Here is a 21886-nt window from a genome sequence, read left to right on the forward strand (position 1 = left end):
AGAAAAACTACCATTCAACATGTCTTACCAATTTTTTCCTTGAAATAACTTGAAAACTGATTTCTTGACTGATAGACTCATTAATCTCTAAGTAAATACTGGTGATTACTTCATTTTTTTTTAAGACTAGATTCCAAATTACATCCCCTTTTATTGCCCCCCAATTTTCCAGATTTTCAACTTGTGATCAACTCAAAATTTAGCAATGTATATGTCACAGGAAAAAAACATTCACTAGGTTCTACTGCTCTCGACACTTTTAAGACATGATGCCCATCTTATGCCTCCAAAGTCGAACACTTGAATATGCTGACTTCAATGAACAATAATGTGCAACCTGGTATGTGATAGGTATTGCATTGTTAAAATGTGACATGAATATGTAACAAGAAAGCAGATAGTTACTGATAAATATTTTGGATTTGTATAATTTTCTTATTGACAAAATGTGAACGGCCCAAACTTTACAAATCCTAATTATTTCAGAAATAGGTTGACTAAAATTCAGCTACACATACATGAATATATCCTTACTATCAAAAACTTCCTCTGATCAAATAACTTTTAGGTTTTGATTTATCTTACATCTTTAATTTCAGTGGAGTAAAATGAGCATTTTTCCTTACTAGGAAAACCTGGTTGTTCATAAAACAGAATATTTACTCATCTGAAAATATAGTGGTGAAATGTTAAGACAGCACAACTTGTGATTAAATGGAATAAATTTGATCACACAATGAAAAAAAGAAATCAACGCAAGAAAGAATGATGTATTTGAGAACATTTTTAATAAATAATGTGACAAAATTACTTTTCTGATTATTGGATTCTCAGTATGCAAAATTATGGCTAAAAATAAGAGGCTTCTTACATGAACATAATGAAAACATTAATCACATGGATTGTTTCCTTAGTACTGCATACCCTTTCTATGTAACTTTCAAATTATCTAAGTGAACACATTTAGTTTTTGGTGAACACCAGCTTTTTTTGTGGTTCAATTTTGTTTGGATTTGTTTTCCAGTGGGGTCAGGCCTGATACCTGTGTAGAAATAAATGTACACTTTTTTTTTTCTTCAAATAGCACCAATTATCAAGTCTGTGAAATTTATATAACAACAAAAAGGATCGTAAAAATCTAAAGTCGGTGGGCATCATTTGGCAATTCAAAGCGAGTAATGCCTCTATTTGAGCTTATAAGTAAATCTTGTAAGTTTCATCATTGGCCACAACAAACTTAAATCTTTTTTTTCTTTAAGTCCAGAAAAAGTAAGAACCATTGGGTTTATGGCCCACAATAATGAACGCACATTACTTCACCATCTGTCATCATTCAAATATTCCAAATACAAACATAGAGCATTAACAAAACAGGTTAAAAATGCTTCTCAACATTTTTTTCAATAAGACAAAACAGGTTAATAGTTACAATGGTTTACAAATAAAGTTTAGTGATTGTGCTTTTAAAACCAAAAAAAAAAAAAAAGATTAAAAACAGTGCATTACAAAAAACAAAAATCAAACTTCCTTAAGTGGCACTTCTGAAAGTTGAACTGACACTACCAGAAGAAATTTAGGCCAGTTAAGACAGGGATGTCCTTATTCAATTGATCATTAAAAACATCCATTTGTTTGTAATATGCATTTATATTTGCTTTTTGATTGAAAAATAGAACACGGTTTTTGCTAGGCTTAATTATGACAATGACTAGACAACCAGAGATCCAACTGGCTTATCCCTACGTATTCAAAAGAACATTTGCAATAAGAATATAGTTCAGTGATTGAAATGAAGACAAAATAAAGTACCACCAGGGGTTGCAAAGAGTATATATTTACAATGTATCTACTCCATTGAAATTGTGGTTGTTCTGCATTTGCTGTATTTTTATTTTTTTTCCCAGCAGAGAGTGGTATGAAAGACTGATTTTAAAATCATGTAAAAATGAAGTATGTTTTAATTTGCATTAGCGGTTTGTTATAGAAAGATTATATCTTGAGAGCCCTTGGCATGAGGTTGATTAATCAACTTTGTATCTTTGATCAATATTTTGCAATAAATTGGCTTGGTATATAAGCAGTGCAATGCCATATCTCAGGGGCAAAATGCAAAAGAACTGTTCTGTTCTCTCCTGCTAGCTGATGACTGAAGCAAGAAGTCAAATACTTTCCTTGTTGGAAGTAAGGTGTAATGGTGTGTTCCAAGAGCAAGGGGAATAGGGAGGTTCCTTATAGGGATAGGGATCAAACAGCAACAATAAAACCTCAATAAAATTTTTTAAAAATGGTATTCCAATAAGAGGAATAAAAACGACAATTTCTACACTCCGATTGCACTGAACATTTTATCTGGTGTCATGTGTCATCAGACATGAGGCATCCTGAGTGATAATTTTCACATTAGATCTCATATGCCTCTCTGGTTGTCTTCAGCTTTCAGTTTCCTGGAAGAGATAAGTTATTGTTAAATTTGAAAATAAATTGTAGAGTGGCTTATATTTATATTTATATATATTTATGTTTTTATTCGTATAGTTCGTGTTTCTTCATTCATTCACTAGTATACATTGGAAAGTACTCATGGTAACTAATTCATTTGTCATCTTTAGTTGGTTCTGATAGTAAATACAGTAGTTCTCTGACAAGTACCAAACAGTACTTATGTCCACATAGTGTCTCTGTGTTCGGGGGGTGTGGCACAAAGGAGAGGAGCAGTAGTACGCCTACTTCTCTACTACCCCCAGGCCCAGCTTAACAATTATACCTCAATTTTAATTAGTTTTAGGTATTAGAGTTATCTGTATACTTATCTACATTCATCTCCTGAAATGGATCTTCTACCAAAACAAAATAAAACAAAAACAAACAAAAAACACTTGAAAATAAATTCTGGAACAGTATTTGTAGAAAGAAAGCCTTCTTATTCCGAACCTCAAAATCCAAATACATTGGGCATTTTAGAAAATTTAGATATAATTACTTATACTTTTTCATCTATTATAAACTCATTTAACAACCTACTTGTGATTCACGAAACATTCTTGAATAACACAAGTGTGAACTGTGTGGGTCCACTTATACTCAGATTGTTTTTTTTTTCAATAAATACGGTAAATGTATTTTCTCATCCTTATGATTTTCTTAAAAACATGCTTTCTCTGTCTTAATTCATTGTTAAGAATATAGTATACAATATATATAAAACATAAAATATGTGTTAATTGATTGACTGTTATTGGTAAAGCTTCCAGTCAATAGTAGGCTATTAGTAGTTAAGTTTTGGGCGAGTTCAAAGTATTACATGGATTTTCGACTGATTTGGGGTGGGGTAAGGGAGGTCAGAGCACTTAATCCCTGTTTTGTTCAAGAGTCAACTATATTTGTAAGAAAAAAAAGTCCTTGACTTGTTTTCTTATGAAATAGAAAAAACGCAATCTTAAAAACTGAAAGTAATTTTAAATATTATATGATTTATTGTCAACTCTATCTGGTTTCATTATCTATAGATTCCAACAAAGGGGTATATCTTTGATTCACGAAACATTCTCCTCCATCTGGGAAGATCAGTGTCCAGAATAGGGTTCCCATTTTCAGAAGACTGAAGGTGGATGATAGTTGGTCAAATCACATGGATTAACCCCAGTGATAAATAGGGTGACAACACAGGTAGAACACCCTCATTCACATCAAATAACTGCCACATTACTGGGTTTTTATAGCATACTACAACACTATGAATTATAATTATTTAGATCAATAGTTCTTATTTTCTAACAACATATTTGTCATATAAATTTCTTATATGAATGTCTGCAAATAAATATCAACCCTAGATCTAAAAGGAAACTGCTATTACCATTTAAAACTGTGGAACACATTTTAAGAAAATCATTATATTTCCAGAATTACAGTTTCTGACATCACTGACATTAGAGTTTGTGATAAAATAATAACATTTCTGTAGACTGATGGATGTTCCTAACCTTGAGGCTGATATAATAACTAGTCTAATGTTTAGAAACTTAAAAAGAATTATAGATACCTCTAATTCTTCATTATTATCTTCTCCTCTTTCATATGCTCCAAGAACTTGCATTTCTGCAATATTTCTTCGACCTACATTTCCTTGTTCCCTTTGTCTGCTTCCTGATCCTCTTGATGACATTGAGCTTGAAGAACTAGGATCTCTGGGATTATTGGATGTCGGAAAAGTAGGTCTACAGTAAGGTAGAATATCTTCTGTGTAATGAAATATAACAAGTGTATATGAACACCATTATACATGTTCATTGTATCTCTCATATCTATAATTCTGAATGGGGATGCATCAATGTTTTTCAGAAATAAATGAGGACGTTTTATAACAATAATGAATAAGGCATCACAGACTTTTGAAAACGAAAATAACAAACCTTGTTTTCCTAGTAGTGGCTGGGATTCCACTCATAAGCTCTTATCTACCTTAAACTCACTTGGGACCAACATCATCAAAAGAGTGAAACCAAATCTGCAATCAGACTTGGCTTCCAGTTCTATCCTTCACTATGTGATCTCTGATTATTTTAGGCTTTAGTTTTCTCTTTTCTAAAGAAGTGACATCTACACCAGAAGAGCTTTTAACGTTGATATAAAAACAGAAGAGATAGCGAAATCCCTATGTAAGCCATGAAAGATTATTATAAGGCATTGATAGAAACAAAGCCCAGTCTCCTTGAACCAGGAAAACAGAGCCAAGCTCTAGTTCACTTTCCAGACACCAAGATGTCAACCTCCGTTTCAACATCATATTCACATTGTACAATCCTGAATCTCAGAAGCCTGCCTTTGTTGCCTGCTTCAAAAGCAAGCCACTCCAGTTAACTGCTGTCACCTACATTTCTACCTTTGTACTGCTTTAAATTTGATGCTTGTTCTGTTGATACATCCTCCAACTGCTCGCTTCTCTCCAAAACCTGTCCACTCTACCCAATGGACACTAAACACATAAAAACCCAACTCTTCTACATACAGTTTTGTTCTCCTCCCCTAAGTGCTTCTCTTCTATAATTCACATTGTCTGAATGAAATCTGGATTCCACCAAAGTTCTCTCCAGCGGAAGGAAGAAGGCTTGTCTCTAGCTCAGTAATATCAGCCCTAAATCACTGTTCCCACACTCTTGTGCCAAAACATTCTCTCCCTATTTATATACCTATTTGGTCCTCCTTGATGGCACCATTCTCATTCCATTCTCTGCATCACAACTTTTACTCCTAATCCAGACTTCTGACTTGCTGAGGTTTCACAATCCATGAAGACCACTCCTCCTGCTTCACAGCACTTGATCTCCTGTAAACTTCATCTTCTGTCCCTGTTTCATCAATCTTTTTCTCTATATTGACTTTAGTTTTTTTTAAAAACTACAATATAATAAAATATCTCTCTTGCTAAAAACTTTCCCCTTAAGCTTATGCTCTATATGAATCAATATCTTATTTCTCTCCTCACTGTTCAGCCAAGCTTCTTGAAAAATAATTTGGACTCAATATTGTTAAATTCAACTCTCATTCATTCTATATCCCAGTGAAATCTACTTATGCCCACATTAGTACAATGAAGCAGAAAATTCATTGTTGACTTTGATAATGTTAACCATGTTTCAGTCCTTTTATCTCTAGACTTCTCACTGCCCCTAATCCGGAAACTATTATCAATTTAAACATTACTACTTTCTTAGCTCTGTGGTCTTCCTTCATGCTTGACCAGTCTTCTGTGTGTTCTTCTTATGCAGTGTCTTTTATATATTGATATATAAATCCTGTAGGTTTCTACTTTTAGCCTAGTGTGTGTGTGTGTGTGTGTGTATTCCTGTCACCCCCACTCTCACTCCCTCTGGATGACTGCATCCATTCTCACAGATTGTAACCTCTTCTAGAATACCACTGTCATGAGAACAGGTTTTTTTTTTTTTTTTCTGATTTTTGTACTGATGTACTTCCAGCTTGACATACAGTAAGTCATCTATTCAAGTTTTAAGTGAATAGATAAATGGCTTTAACTATAATTTATCATGATGAACAATTAATTTATATTTCCAACTCTTGAACTATGCCCTAAATTTTAGGCTCCTATGACTAGCCTAACTGAACACTTCTTCTTGAGTGTCCCTCAAATTCAGCATGTCTAACATTGACTTCATCATGCCACTCCCTGAGACTTGCCCCCGCTCTGTATTCCCTATTCTAGCTAATGAAATCACTAATCATTAAGATACGAAAAATAGAAAAATAGAAAACTGGAATTGTTGTAGACTTTTCCTTCCCTTCCCATATCCTCTTAAATGTACCTTTTCCACACATTTAAATATGCAACAGGTAAGGCTGATTTTAACTCTATAACGTTTCTTTAATTTTCCCTCTCATTAATCCCTGCTGCCATAGCCTGATTTATATTCTCTATATTTCTTGTCTAGGGGTTATAAATATTTCCTAACAGGTCTCCAAGAACTACATTCCTCTATGACTTAAGCTTACATTTATCTCAAGAGTTTCATCTCTAACCACCTTTATCAAATTTCTTATAATCTCCTCAATGTACCTTGAAGCTTTTCATGCTGACTTTCTCTGCCCGAACAATCTATCCACTCTTCTTACTCAAGCTAAATTCCATTCATCCAGAATACTCAGTTTATGTGTCATTTCTACCAGGAAAGATCAAGAAGTCTTTCTTTACATGAAATTTCCCACAAGACTGGAATAACTGTCCCTTCCCCGGACTCTCAAGTATCATGACATGATTAAACATTATACCAAACATGAATATATATGTGAAACCGTCTCTCTCTCTGACTATAAGCTTCTTAAAACCAAGGCTCATGCGTACATAAAAATTCCAAGATTCGTACAATGCTTAATAACACAGTAGATGTTTGATATAGGTAGAAATACATTGAACTAATTGAAGTATATGGCAGCAAAAAGATCAGACATTCTAGTCTATAAGACCACTCTCTTTAATTAAAAAAAAAAAAATGTTTCACATGTAAATCAGGGTGTCTCTTTCATTATAAATAATGTAAATTTAATAATGAAGGTGAATATTTCAGCAATGCACAGAAATTGTAATTCAATGATACATACACACAGTGTTATGATTCAAATAAGACTTTGGGAAAGCAGGACATATACAATAATAACTGGCCAGTGTATATCAGTGCTTTCCATGGAATTAGGTTCATTATTTCTGGATTAAGGGTTACCGTCTTAGTTCTTGAGTTAGAAATATTTTTATAATGCAAAATACAACTTGTTAGATTTCTGAATATTAATAAAAATAATTTCATCTCTCTCTTCTAATTCTGCATATACCAAGATCTTTCCAGGTTTGTAAAAGTATTTCCTAAAGTAACCCACCTACTTTGGAGGGAGCTTGCTTGTGACTACCAAATTGGTCCATACTTTCAGCCAGATATTAACCTCATAATTTACAACATGACATTTTATTTATGAATCTCTGCTTGAAGTATAGTCATCATGAGTCAAAAATTCAGATAATCTTTGGCTTAACTGATAAAAATAAGCTGTTTTTAAAACTTGATAATGCAGTGATGTCACTAAGTATTTTGTGGTCACGTAGTGGAGATATCTGCCTGAAATGCACAGCTTTACTCATCAGTTCACTGCTGAGTCCATGACTGGGTCGGGTTTCTGTCAGAGAACAATGTGAAACTGTCCTCTATATTGAAAGGAAGTTGCTAATAACCAGGTGCCCATAAAAAAACAGAACAATAGATTGATATCTGATTTTACCAAAATATATCTATTAAAATAGAGTAGTAAAGTGCTCTTAAAGCCTTCTATGATTCATTTCCCTATTACTCTTTCCTGACTCTTTCATCGATCTTTTTCTTGTACCTCTTCCTCCTAAATGGTTTCTTCTCTTTAGTCTATAATCATGTTCAAATACTCTATCTTAAAACATTTCCACAGATTTTACCTTCCAGTCAAACTCTATCCCAACCTCTTTTTCTCTTTTTGGCCTTCTGAAAAGAATTTATGCTTATCACCTCCTTTTCACAATTTTCATTCACTTTCACACCCCAGACAGTTTGTCTTTTATTCTGACTACTGTACTAAAAACAGTTCTTTTAAATATCACCCATAAACAATGTTTTGCAAATTCTTTGTGTCTCCCGCTACTCTCACCACTGGCCACCATTCACATCCAACTTCTCTTGATGTGGTATTTCATATTTCTTCCTATCTTAAAATTTCCTCCTACATTCTTTCTAGGATACTATTCTCTCTAGTTTGGATATCTTGATAATTTTATATCTCTGGGTGGATCCATCTCAGTTTCCATTATAGAATGTTGTTCCTTTGCCTAATCTTTTAATATAATTATCCTTGATGATTGATGTGCTGAAGCTGGCTCACGTGTTCTCATTGACATCTCTTCTCAACTTCACATTCACTGACTTCATATTAGCAGCCTGAAACCAGCCATTTTGGTAGTAATTATACAACAGAGGTAAGCAAATGGCTACAAATTGGGGTTTTGCCTTGTTTTCTTCCTAGAGAATCGATTGCTAAACATTAACCAGTATATCAATGCTGATAATTTAGCTTTTTTAATTCATATAATTTCACCTCTGTGTGATGGTTCTAAAATCTACTATTTGCAACCTTTCCTCTGATGTTTAAACTTAGTTCTCTAAATTCTTACTGATTCTCTTCATATCTGTGTTCATGTCACCATCTTAATTCATTCAAAACTGAAATTATTTTCCCCAAGATATCTATTATTTTCCCTGTTTGGTCCACATTAGTTAATACAATTGTGTTCCACTAGTCATATAGGACCATCTAATTAACATTTGAATAACTTTTTTTTACTCCATTATTTCAATTTACTTTTCTACATTCGATTAATCTCTAAGTCCTACTGGGTCTGTCTTTGAAACATCTGTGTATTCTGTTCTCTCTTCTTCATTTGCACAACTGTTTTAATTTAGTGCTTTCATATTTTATACCTAGATTATTTTGTTAATGTTCTGATAACTTCATCTACCTGATTCCAGTCTCTTCCCTAACTATAGAGTGTTATTTATTATTTTTCTACAACATAAATCTGATTTTTTCAATTACAATTGACATTCAATATTATTTTATATTAGTTCCATGTGTATAACATAGTGGTTAGACATTTATATAATTTACAAAGTGATCTCCCCAATTAATCTAGTACCCACCTGGCACTATACATAGTTGCTACAATATTAATGACTACATTCTCTATGCTGTACTTTATATCTCCATGACTATTTTGTAACTACCAATTTGTATTTCTTAATGCCTTCATTTTTTTCACCCAGCTCCCCAATACTCCTACCCTCTGGCAACCATCAATTTGTTTTCTGCATCTAAGAGTCTGTTTCTGTTTTGTTTGAGTCCACATGTTAAGTGAAATCATATGGTATTTTCTTCCTTAGTCTGACTTATTTCACTTAGCATAATACCCTCTGGGTCCATTTGTGTTGTCTCAAATGGTAAGATTTCATTCTTTTTCATGGCTGAGTAATATTCCACTGTATAAATGTATCACATCTTCTTTATCCAATTGTCTGTTGATGGGAACACAAATCTGATTTTGTCATTTCTTGGTCAAAATTATTTGCTGGCTCACCACTGCCTATATCATAAAATCTCAAACTCTTTAGAATAATATTCCTGGCCTTCTCAATCAGATCCAACCACCTTTCTAGTTTTATTTTTTATCATGTGTCTCTGGCCCCAAACATCCTATTCACCAGTCAACTAGAAATCAGTTTCACACTTTCATGTTTTTTCTCTACTTATTTCCTTTATTTGCTGTTCCCTTCTCCTTGTTTAACCTGTTGAAATCACGTTTTCTTTTAAAATACAACTCAAGTAGCATCTCTCTAAGGAAGTCTTATATAATATTGTGTATTAGAATTAATTGTATAAAAATTATTTGGGTACATGCCTGTCCCCCCATTAGAGAGAAAATTTCTAAATCTTACTACTTTTCATATTGCCCTAGAGAACCTAACAGCGTATGAATCTAACAGCACACGTTGCAAATATACGTTCAATCTATATTCATTTGCTACTTGAATAAATCAGTACCTTGAATGAGATGAGTCTTTGCTGGTGGAAGGTCTCGTTTTGCTGCCTTGTTTCCTCGTCCTTTGCCATCATTTTGCTGTTCCTGTGCTTCTCTGGATTCACTTGGATTTGTTCGCATATCAGCAACTTGTCTTCCATCCAATAGTTCTCTCCCCTTGTAATTGCCTCCTTTTCTATCTGAAGATCTGTCTGTTCTTGATTCTATACAAGGGAGTTTTGGCACCATTACAGGTCGTACCTCCAGCTGTGCCTTGGATTGGACAGTGGGTGACTTTATCGCAGGTGGTGGCACAGGAGGAGGAGGAAGATCTAAAAAGAAATATATAAAATGCTGTAAAAGTCTGCCATTTTATAAAATCACCAAATATTAGAATTATCATTGGAGTCAAATTCATCTGTGACTAGAACAACTGAAGGCAATCAAGGAATAGGAAGACCAATAATTTTAATGTACTCATTGTTATCTAACACAGAAATATTGAATCATAGAGCTGATACTTACAGGTTATCTAGTCTTGGGATAGATGATATGGGCATAAGTGCTGTAACTTTCCCTCTCCCAACCCTGGCAGACCTTCCTAATTGATTTTGCCCATAATGTTTCTGGTCCCAGATGCATGCTCTTACTCATTCGGTTACCACTTCAAATTGATTGAGGATGGCACTTGAGTTGAGATCTATTTGCTATCTCTAATCTAGTCTAAATCTTTTCTCAATTTGTAGACAGGGAAACTCAACCACGCAGAATTTAAATTATTTTACAATCTCAAAATTAGATATGATCAGAACCGGGACTAATGCTATTATATTCTTAATTTCTGGCTCAGTGTTCTTTACTATTTCACTCTATCACCTGTTTGTAATCTACCATTCATTGATGGTAACTCTCCACTTTGTATATGCAACCAGATGTTTTAAACCAGATAATCAATGATGTAAAATTAAGTGAATTTCATCTATTCATATATATGTAGTTATATATTAACATATTATATATACTAGAACATTGCATATAATTCAATTTCTTATATATTGTAAACATACCTAAAGATATTTTTAAAAAGTAAGCATAAAATTTGATATCTAGAAAATGTATTTTAAGTGGTGTTATCTTTTCAAATGACTCCTGTGGGTCGGGGGGATGACTCCTATGTACACTCTAGGGAAGAGAAATATGTATCCTTATGATAGCTGGTAAGTTAGTAGAAGAACATGAGTAGATTCTAGTTTTAGGTTGTTCTGGCTGTAGTATAGAGAATGGCTTAAAAGAAAAGACTTAAATCCAGGAGGCCAAGAGGTTGTTGTAATAGCTCGTGTAAATAATGACAGAGGCTATAACAGTACTGATGGCTGTTCAGATGGAGAATAGTTATCTTTAAGAGATTAAGGAAGAAAAATCAATATTATTTAATGATGAAAAATCAATATTATTCCCAGTAAGCAAGGGAAAGGAACAAAAATCTAAGATTACTTTTAGGATTTTTTCCATAGTTGACTAGATAAATGAGAAAAACATCACTGAAGATAAAGAATGCAGGGATGAGGAAGAGATAGTTTGTGAAAAAACACTGTAAGTTCAATGTTAGAAAACGGAATAGGAGAAGCCTTTGAAATATCCAGATAGAGATGTCCAGTAGGTGGCTGGCTATACACGGAATCTGAATTTCAAGAGAGGTCAAAAACAGAGATTTGGGAGTTATCAGCATAGTTACATTTATTTATTTTTTTTAGTCATGACTTTAGAAATGGTAATGTTTTCACATTGAGAGAGTAATGTCTATGTGATAGAATAAATCAACTAAAAAGACATTTATAAAACCTCAACTAAATGCTTAGTATTATAAAATCAATCAAGATTTTAAACAAAAAATACACATTTACATGGTAAAAAATTCAGTCTGTAAAAACTCGAAAGTATAACCCTTCATACCTCCCCTCTTTCATTTCAAATCCTCAATATTGATTGTGCAGAGATAATCAGTTTAGTTTTCTATAGATCATTCCAGAAATTATTTATTCACATAGAGCAAGGCTACCAAGTCAAATAACTCCAGGGAGCACCATTCGCATCAGGAACTATGTAAAATATCTACATCTGGAATTGTATATAGTGCCTGTCTGCCCACTGATAAAAAGTACCATACACAAATATACAGCCTTCTTTCTTACTAACATAAATGGTACTGCATTTCCCCCCACTAACTGTGTAGTTGTATACATATCCCTATATAAACATACAGCTCTATTTTTTTTTTTTGAAAAGTTTGCGTAATGCTCTATTTTAGGAATATAACATTATTTATTTAGTCAATCCCTACAGAAAGATATTTAGGTCATTTCCAGATATTTTCCTATTATTGACAATGACCTACTGACTATCATTTATGTATATCTGTATGAGCAGCTCTTGAATATTAAAATTGTGTCTTGAAAATTCTTAATATAATAGCAATTTAAGGTTCTAGGAAACTTTAGGTGTTTTTTCATCCTTTTTAAAAAAATTTTTTTAAATTAATTAATTAATTAATTAATTAATATTATGGTGATATTGGTTAACAAAATCCAATAAGTTTCAAGTGTATAATCCAACAGTAAGGCATATATATATTGCATTGTGTATTCACTGCCCATAGTTAGATTTCTTTCTGTCACCACATATTTGACCCTTTTTACCCCATCAACTGCCCTCATCCTCCAAACCCTCTGGAAACCACTAGACTATTGTCTATGTCCATGAGTCTATGTTTGTTTTGTTTGTTTGTTGCTTTTAGGTTTATATCACACATATAAGTGATATCATGTAGTTTTAACCTAGTATTTCTTTCTTATATTATTAAAAAATGAAATAATGCTTTTTTTTTTTTTGTCCCATAAGTAGGTACAAATTTTTTTTGCAACTAATTTCCTCTTGACATTATATAGCCAAAACTAAGGCATTTGAAATTACTATATTGGTTTTCGAAAGCAGAAAACTTGAGACACCATCTTACTGCCAGCTATTTTACTCAGGACTCCAAGTAGTCGAACTTTTACTCACATTTTTTTGCTGTTAGCTTTCATAGCTCACCACATTCTATTTTCTCATGAAATAGCCTTAACGTTTTATCTAAAATGATGGCCAATGTATATAGCAACAGCACTGATTTTCCTCAGATTCTATAAAATCAAAAGATTTTTGGTCTTACGATATAGACTGCCATTGTCACTAGTGCCTGATTTTCTTCCTTTACTATTTTTATGGATTTTAGAAAACAAAACAAACAAAAAAATGATACTTGAAAAAAGTGCTATCATGAAGGCTCCACCTCCATCTGCTACTTGTTTATTAAAAGTAACAAAAAAAGAGAATATGAGCAGACAAACTGTACTGAGTGGATTAAAGCCAAGAAACCCAAGACCAAGGAGTTCTAAAAGTTCAGACTGAGCCTGTGAATGGCAATGGGAGGAGGAGAAAAGCCTAATTCAGAGAATATCTGGAAGAAGAGGGAGTGAGTGACAGCAGGTTCATTTCGTCACTATCTGCTTTCTATAAACTTAAACTGGATTGCAAATACAGGAGACTGATGGAAACTGATGACTGCTACTATCATCAAATCATAAAATGTCTGGGCTTAACAAATATCAAAACTGATGATTACTGCTATTATAATATCATAGAAAGTCTTGGGAATATATGACTCGAGACAAAATCTATTACAAAATGCTCCATATAGGTGTTATCTATAACATGAATAGAAAAGGAGAAGACAACCCAATGGTAATTTTAAGAGTTCTAACTTCATGTATATAATTGCTAGTATATCTAACTGACAATTAGAGGGAAACGCTGGTAGGTTCGATTTCTTATATAAGTAGATTACTAAAGAAATTATTTTTAAGTATTATAAAATAATTACTGAGTCAAATCAGGGATTATCATAGTATAAATAATTCTATTTTTCACATAGTGATAAATAGTGCTTTCGCCCAATTCATACCTCTAAGAGCTCAATTTGGATTTAACATGAGATTGTGGATCTGTTTTATGTGTGTGTGTGTGTGTGTGTGTGTGTGTGTGTGTGTGTGTGTGTATAGGCTCTTTATATAATCATATAAACACTATTCTTTACATAAGATTTTCCAAATACCAGTATAATAAATAAAAAGTAGTATGTAGGAGCATACACATACAGATAATTCTGCCAGCATCACCTCACTATGGAGGTCCAGCACTCTATTTACTTAACTGCTTACATTCCCAAGACCTTGTAATTAATGATAAATCAAGTCAAAATAATATCATTCCAAGGAGGGTGGTGAATTTATAATTTATGAAAAGTAGGGCTGGAGAAATAATGTAAATTTGGTTTTTAAATCAAGTATGCAAATGCATCGGAAATAGTTGAAAAGAGGGGCTGGGAAGAATCTATTAGAAGGTCCTAGAAATGCACTTATGCTTGGCTTTAACTCAATAAAATTTTGACTGATAAATATTCATATATTTTAATCCTACCCTTCATCTGGGTTAAACTTGGAAGTGATAGAAATGAAATAAATAAATAGATTCTGCCTGTCATGTCACTATGACTACAACGTGGAGCATTCCTTGTGTGTTAGGAGGCCTAGTATTTTTATCTACAGAGCGAGGTACAGTCACAGTGCCATCGATCAGGAGCTGGAGAGCTGTTATAAGCTAAATTGTGTCCCCTCAGAATTCATATGCTGAAGTCATAAATCCCTGTAATGTATCTGGATTTAGGGTCTTTAAGAGGTAATGAAGGTAAAATAAGGTCCTTAGGGTGGGCTCTAGTCCACTCTGACTGGTTTCCTTATAAGATGAGATTAGTACACATACATATGTCGAGGAAAGACAAAGTAAAGAAACAGGGAGAAAAGAGATAGCCACCTACAAGCCAAAAGAAACCAGAAGAAACCAACCATGCCAACACCTTGATCTCGTACTTTTAGCCTCCAGAGCTGTGAGGACATCAATTTCTATTGTTTAAGCCACTGAGTTTATGGTACATTGTTACGGCAGCCCTAGAAAACTAACACACAGTTGACTGACAAGAATCATCAAAAATTACTCTTTAAGTGATCAGACATAGCCACTCTTTATCTTTCTTTATATAGTTTACATAAATTCCTTTCCAGAATTTTAACAAAATTTTCAAAATAAAAATTCTACATACTCAAGACTGATATATCATATACTGAAAATAGTTCACATAAGTCCATTAACAGTATTCAAACACAACCATCATGGTTAATATATTTTAACCATTAAAAAGCAAAAGTGAAAAAAAACCCTCATATCTTACTAATATATTTAATTCACATTTTAATAGGCAGCTTTTTAAAAGTCTTTCCCCATTTCCTCTCTCTTTTAATAATTGTACAAATTGTGTCTGCCATTGAGTTTCTTCATGAAACAGTCTGTGAAGATTTTTTTTCAAAAAATGCAGTATAGTAAATTGAGAAAATAATTTCCAAGAAAATGACGTTTGTTTTGATGTCATAGTATGTGCATTTCTTTTATTTGATGCATTTACAGGTATCTACATTCTCATGATATCAATTAATCAATATGAATTATAAAATAACACATCACTTTGTTATTTTTTTCTAACCAAATCAGAAAGCATCCAGAAATAAATTTAATACTTCTCAGGACAATAAACATAACTAAAAAATAATTGGTTATCAAAATGTGGAAAATAAAAGCTAAAATTAAAAAATAGCTTTAGTCATATTTCCATTTTGTCTATTTTTATAATTTTGAAAAAAATAAATATTGTCTTCTACATTATAGTATGATAATTCTGCATTATCACTTTTATAAAATTAACACAGAAATAAAAAAATATTTTAAGTTAACTTTTTGGCTTTATAAATATTTCAATATATTTATTTGGTATTTCTGAAATAGACTTAAAAATTTGGGTACTTCATCACTCAGCTTAATAATATATTCAGAGATTAGTTACGATCTACATTTAATTATTAAACACACTGAAATAAGTACTGCAGAATGTGAGACAATAAATATAGATCACAATTTTCAAGCATAGTGTAATTTATAACTGTGATGCTATGCCTTTCAACTTGGCATGCTTACACATTATTTAAAGCATTTTTAAAAAGCATCACTCAATGCTAGAAGCCTCTCAAAACAAGAATAAATAAGAGGCAGAGAGAGCTACACGAAGCTTTAGGCTAGACTTTCTACCTTATGTATTCAACCTTGATGTATTTACATCAAGGTTTGCTGTTTAACCAGTTTTTCACTTAGGAGCGTCTCTCTTCTAGATAATAAAACTAATAGAAAAGCTATAAAACTTGTACAATGCCATTACAGGGGTTCCATAAATGTAAAACTGCTGATAGAGTTTGGGGATTTACACCTAGTGTTTGTCCCTTCACAGAGGCAAACATGCACAAAGCTACTGTAATAACCCTTCAAAATCAGATAATATTCTGACAGCTCAGTTTCACTGACAAAAGAGTCCTGGGCAGAAGCCAGGAGGCCCAGGTGCGCTATGTCATGCCAGTATTTAATGTAGTCTAATATCAGATAGATGCTAGTGAGAGAAAATACTCCGAATAAAGTACAGATAATAGCATGGACAGCCACTCACTGCAAAATTACTTGTGCTCATCATGCTGTGATCTTTGTATTAAATTTTTCTGTCAAGTGGCAGGAATCACAGGGAGAAGTGCCTCAGAAAATCCTGCTTGTAACCTTGGATAACAATCTATAATATTAGGCTTTCATATGATAATGGCAAATGATGCCCTTTTGGAAAAATTGCTGACTGGTAATGAAAGTCCTAATCAGATTGTGGTTGGAGAGGACCAAGAAGTAAGGAACGCTGCCTATGACACCCTTCTTCTCCCACACCTTTAGCAAATGTAGCAAACTTGACAAGATGGGTGAGTCTGAGAGAATTTATCTTACATGAATTTTCAACAAATCCCTTAGGGTTGTTTTATAAAACGAGAAGGTGGTGGTTTAATAAATGTTGGGCCACCTGAGGCACTTTCATTAAAGGCTTTCTTTAGACAACAGCACAATGTTTGCATTATTCTCTTGTGCTCCCTTGAGAATAAAAGCCTTACCTCTTCAGTGAGAGTCGATATTATGTGTGAAGGCACGAAGAAAGATGATTCAGCTTGCCTCTTGGTTCACAAAATAACTGTTTGTAACATCACTATAGTTATAATTAATATTCGCATGAGCTTATTATGTTTTATTTAAATGCAAAATTCTCCAGAGGGTAAAAAAATGAGGACACTGAAGATTTATCAGTGAGTCTGGTGAAGGCTGATCCCATGCCATTACTTTAACTATAATAATGCCTATTTGTTTGAAATTACAAAATAACCTTTTAAAAATATTAAAAGTATGTATTGTTTTAGTTTCTTAAATAACCAACTTATTAGAAAATTGCAGGGACTAGAGATGCCTTAGAAGATATGGAAGTCAATCATTCCTATAAGTAATATGAGGTTTACTGTTAATGGAAGTTTAATGTAATTTCTAATGTCAGTGGATACATTTTCTAGTCACGAAGAACCAGAGTAAATAGGCACGATTCATAGATGTTTTCATCATTTCAATGGACTTACCATCTGTGTAGGTTTCTCTGCGCAGATGTCCTGGCTGGTGTTTTTGTTTCTTGGCTGGTCTGGCCTTCTGCATTACAGCAGCACTCATGTTGCTATCTGTAGAAACAGGACTTGTAGGTCGAGGGCACTGAGATGTATGAAAGTGTCGGCGGCCTGAGAGAAAAAAAATCAAAGCCAAACTCATCAACAGATTTTAATTACAATAGAAATGATAAAAATACACATGAAAAGTAGAAACATCCTTAATTAAAGAAAACAGCTTAAATCAAAAATTCTAGCAAATAAGATATTTGTCACTCTGCTTGTGCTATCCACTGGGAAAAATACTCTAAAAGCATTTTTAGGCTTTTTTTTTAAACCACAATATTTTTATACTGGTAAAGTTCATGATACCTATTTATTAAAGAAAAACATTCCAATTATATTTGCAACTAACTTCACTAAAGTTATTGTTAAATAAAAATACTAATTAAATTTTTGCATAATATATTCAATGTCGCTTTCTCAAGAGGAATAGCCAGAGTCCTTAAGAAATTCGTGTTCTAACAATGAAGAGCACTAATTACATCTTCTATTTTAATTAAATATATGTTTATGCTATTTTTTGAAGCCATATTCCTATTATCTTAATACATTTTCAAATATTTTCTCTTAAGGTGGCCTGAAATTAAGCTAGCTCACAAATTTAGATGTGCCAAAAATTACCTACGCCTCTTTTCTATCACAATATAGAAACTTGCCGGTTTGGGATAAAGTGACACTTCCAGAGACTTTTATGATTTTTGATGGTGGCAGAGGTATTTTTTGATTACAAGCATACCACAGAGATATTGTGGGTTTGGTTCCAAACCACCACAACAAAACAAGTATCACAAAAAAAGGAGTCATACTCATTTTGTTGGTGGAGGGCCTTGCCTTCAATTTGTAAAAAGTGCAACATCTGTGAAGTGCAATAAAGCAAAGCACAAAACAAGGTATGCTTGTATTTGGTTTTGGAGGGATAATATTCTCAGGTGGCAGTGATAACTAAATTTGTTAATCAGATAACATACATTTCAGGGCTCTCAAATTCTCTAGGTGTCTTACGGAGACATTGTTTTATAAAGGCACCACATATTTAATCCATAATAGCAATGGAGTTCTAGTGGCCCTACACTTACTTCATCTTCTCTATTTTGGCTATTAGAAATTCCAGAGAAACAAATCCAGAACTCTCTGTTATTTGACAAGAAACTTCAAAAAGACATAGACAACATGTCTTTTGGCTATAAACAGGAGAATTCACATATAGTGAAATCAACACATTTAAAGATGCTAACTGAAGCATATTAAATAATAGACATTAATGCAGCCAAGTGAGAAGCAATGTGATAGGATAATTCATTCATATTAATTTCAAGTCATATGATAAGCAGGACCCTTTCCTGAAAAGAACATTTTAATAGGCAGAGGCCAATGCATGTTTAGTTCCTTATAATTATGAGCCAAACTAAAACCAGAAGTGCCACTAAATTACAACACGATAAAATATTAAACCAAACTCTCTTTAGCTATGATGGAGACTATTACAATTAAAGTTACATATCCATGAAAAAAGAGAAGTAGGGCTGAAACCGAACCCATTATTCATTCTATTGTATAAGGCCATCTACTGCTGGGGTATACGGTTGTTCATAGATGAATTTTCAATGTTATTTCCATGTTTCCTTTATTTAATGAATTGAATGAAATACATCCTAATGCAATCTGAAAGCAGTAGTTTGAGATGTTTAATTTCACTTATTTTTTTTTACAGAAGATTAAAAAATAAGGAAATACAGAGAAACAAAAGCTATATATAAAGTTAGATGTTATTTATTTATTAGGAAAGACAGGCAGCTTTGCATACTTATATTCAGCAGCTACTGGGGGGAGGGACTTGGTTGAAAACCATAAACTATAGGTCTGAATGAAATAAAGTATATATTCTACAATAATTGGTTGAGCGCTATCAGACATTTTTTTCTGTAATACATTCCTGATAAATAATATATAAAAGTAACTTTATGATGTGAGTTAAATTTTCTCTAAATATATTCTACACTGATAAGAAATAATGACCAGTCCAGTATCTGAAGAGAACATGGAAACTGCTGATGTGATAGTTATTATAATAAGAAAAATAAAACAACAAAATACCAATTATTGATTTGTTGTGATAGTCTTTTCATTCTTAGAAATATATCTCTTTCTTGATGGCTATATTATTTTACTCTACTGTTTGTATTTCTTGGCTACCAGAAGTACACAAACATGTATATGAGTGTATGTATGTATATATTCTATTCTACAAAAATGAAAATCATGTTATAAATGTATGATTTAAATTTAAGTGGTTTTCTTTCTCATACTGTTTACTTTCTAAAACAGGTTGAGAGTAGAAGATGAGCAAAAATGGGTTGAAACATAAGAAAGGATGTATAGTAATTAAAAATGGGCTACTGGCAATGAAAAGGGAACTTAGAAAAATATATAAATAGTCATTTAGATTAACTTGCTCTCCAAATTATTAGATTAAAATTAACAATGTTTAAGTATAGAACATATTTGTAATTGGAAATATATGTATATTACAAATATCTTTATATCTTTGTAATTAAATTAATATTCTAATTGAGAAGGCATGAACAGAATAGGAATGAAGGAGAAATAGCCTTGTCTCCGATGGCTAACTGGCCCCCTGGATATTAATCTATTTCTCTGAGAGAATTTCTAATGAAATGGGATAACAGAACTACCATAATACATTTTATTTTGATGATGTTTTACATCTTAAAAAGAACATATAACACAAACCTCACTTAATTGACTGTATGCATACCTAAAGGAATTGTATATATATTTGTTATGACAGTCTTAAAAATGAAGACTTCCAGGGTAGCTTTACTCACATTATATGACTTATTAAATAAAAATAAAATAGAAGATTTAAAAAATCCTTGTCAAGAAAAAGGGAATAATTAGGCTATGTCAAATTCTTGGACCTTAGTTTCCTTAGGCAGAAAAAAAAAGAAAAAAAGGACAGTAATAATAGTTGCATTTCACCTAGGACGTAAGATTATAGGACATAATCAGCGACTGACATATACAGATTGAGTGTTCTCTTCCAGATCAGTGAAAAGTGTACGACTTACCAGCAGCATCCTGCATTTGACGCCGTGCCACTTTCAGACCAGCATACTCTGCGGCTGCCGCAACCGCCTGAGCAAAGTCAGCATCGGTGAAAAAGGAGCCGTCAGAAGAACTAACACTGGAGCGCCCGCTGGAAATGTTATCCTCCTCCGAGGCTGAGCCCCAGCCATTGATCATGGATCCAGTGACTGAGCTCTCCAGGTCCCCAACACTGGATGCCGGGGTCTGCTCAAGCCCACGTAACAAAAGCCTTCTGGTCTGCATCTTTGCCACTTCCAAGTCGGCTTCATCTTCTTCCTCTTCTGGCGCATCCGTATCCATATCTGAGACAAGGGGTCCTGAAATGTAGCCATAGGTATGCGGTGGAGAAATCGGCCTTGGAGGTGGAGGCGGGCTCACGGGCTGCCGTCTGTAGGAAGGTAAATAAACGCATAAGACTCAGCTCACAAAAGGATAAATTTATCAAGAAATTTAAAACACACCGATTTGAACTTTGCTTCCGTGTATCTAGTTTATTGGGGGGAAGAGGGAACGACAGGAAATCAGAGAATGTCTAACATATTTTATTTTGAGTTGTAAGAAATTTACCTTAAAACCAGAGGCACTTTTAACCAACCCGAGCTACCTTTTGATTCAACTTTAATAGAAATATACTCAGCTATCTATAAGTCTCTTTATGCTTTGTCATTTGGATTATGTTCAATTACAAAAGGGGAAGTGATACTATTTTGACATCGATGCCTATGTATTTGTCCTAAAGCATACTGGATATTATTGACAGCTTATTATTACCAAAGACAACAGACATCAGTCCTGAAACACACTGATCTATAAACGTACAAACTGTGCCTTTCCTCTTCCTTCATTGTCACTCGTACCATTATAAGCAAATATTCATTTTGACTATAGAGTAGAATTTCATAGGATTAAAAAATTATACATTCAGCATATGACAGTTTCTTTTAGATTTTATTCTAGTTAA

At 33.2% G+C, this 21886-nt stretch overlaps 1 protein-coding gene across 4 annotated transcripts in view; it reads right to left on the reverse strand.

Annotated features, from left to right (window-relative positions):
- Positions 1 to 766: 766 nt before the first annotated feature.
- Positions 767 to 21886, reverse strand: part of ROBO1 (roundabout guidance receptor 1) — a 385827-nt gene continuing 364707 nt past the window's right edge. For 2 of the 4 annotated variants that reach the window (XM_006926234.3, XM_015600202.2), the window contains exons 26-30: positions 20907 to 21313; positions 17734 to 17886; positions 10126 to 10434; positions 4043 to 4239; positions 767 to 2444 (exon numbers count right to left, since the gene is read on the reverse strand). In XM_006926234.3, coding sequence (XP_006926296.2) covers positions 2430 to 2444; positions 4043 to 4239; positions 10126 to 10434; positions 17734 to 17886; positions 20907 to 21313 — 1081 coding nt within the window. In that variant the 3' untranslated portion in view covers positions 767 to 2429. The remainder of the gene's footprint in view (positions 2445 to 4042; positions 4240 to 10125; positions 10435 to 17733; positions 17887 to 20906; positions 21314 to 21886) is intronic. The other 2 variants (XM_015600203.1, XM_015600201.1) reach the window with 1 other exon arrangement.

The sequence above is a fragment of the Pteropus alecto genome, unplaced genomic scaffold (genome assembly GCF_000325575.1).
Source record: "Pteropus alecto unplaced genomic scaffold, ASM32557v1 scaffold239, whole genome shotgun sequence".
NCBI classification, from domain to species: Eukaryota; Metazoa; Chordata; class Mammalia; order Chiroptera; family Pteropodidae; genus Pteropus; species Pteropus alecto.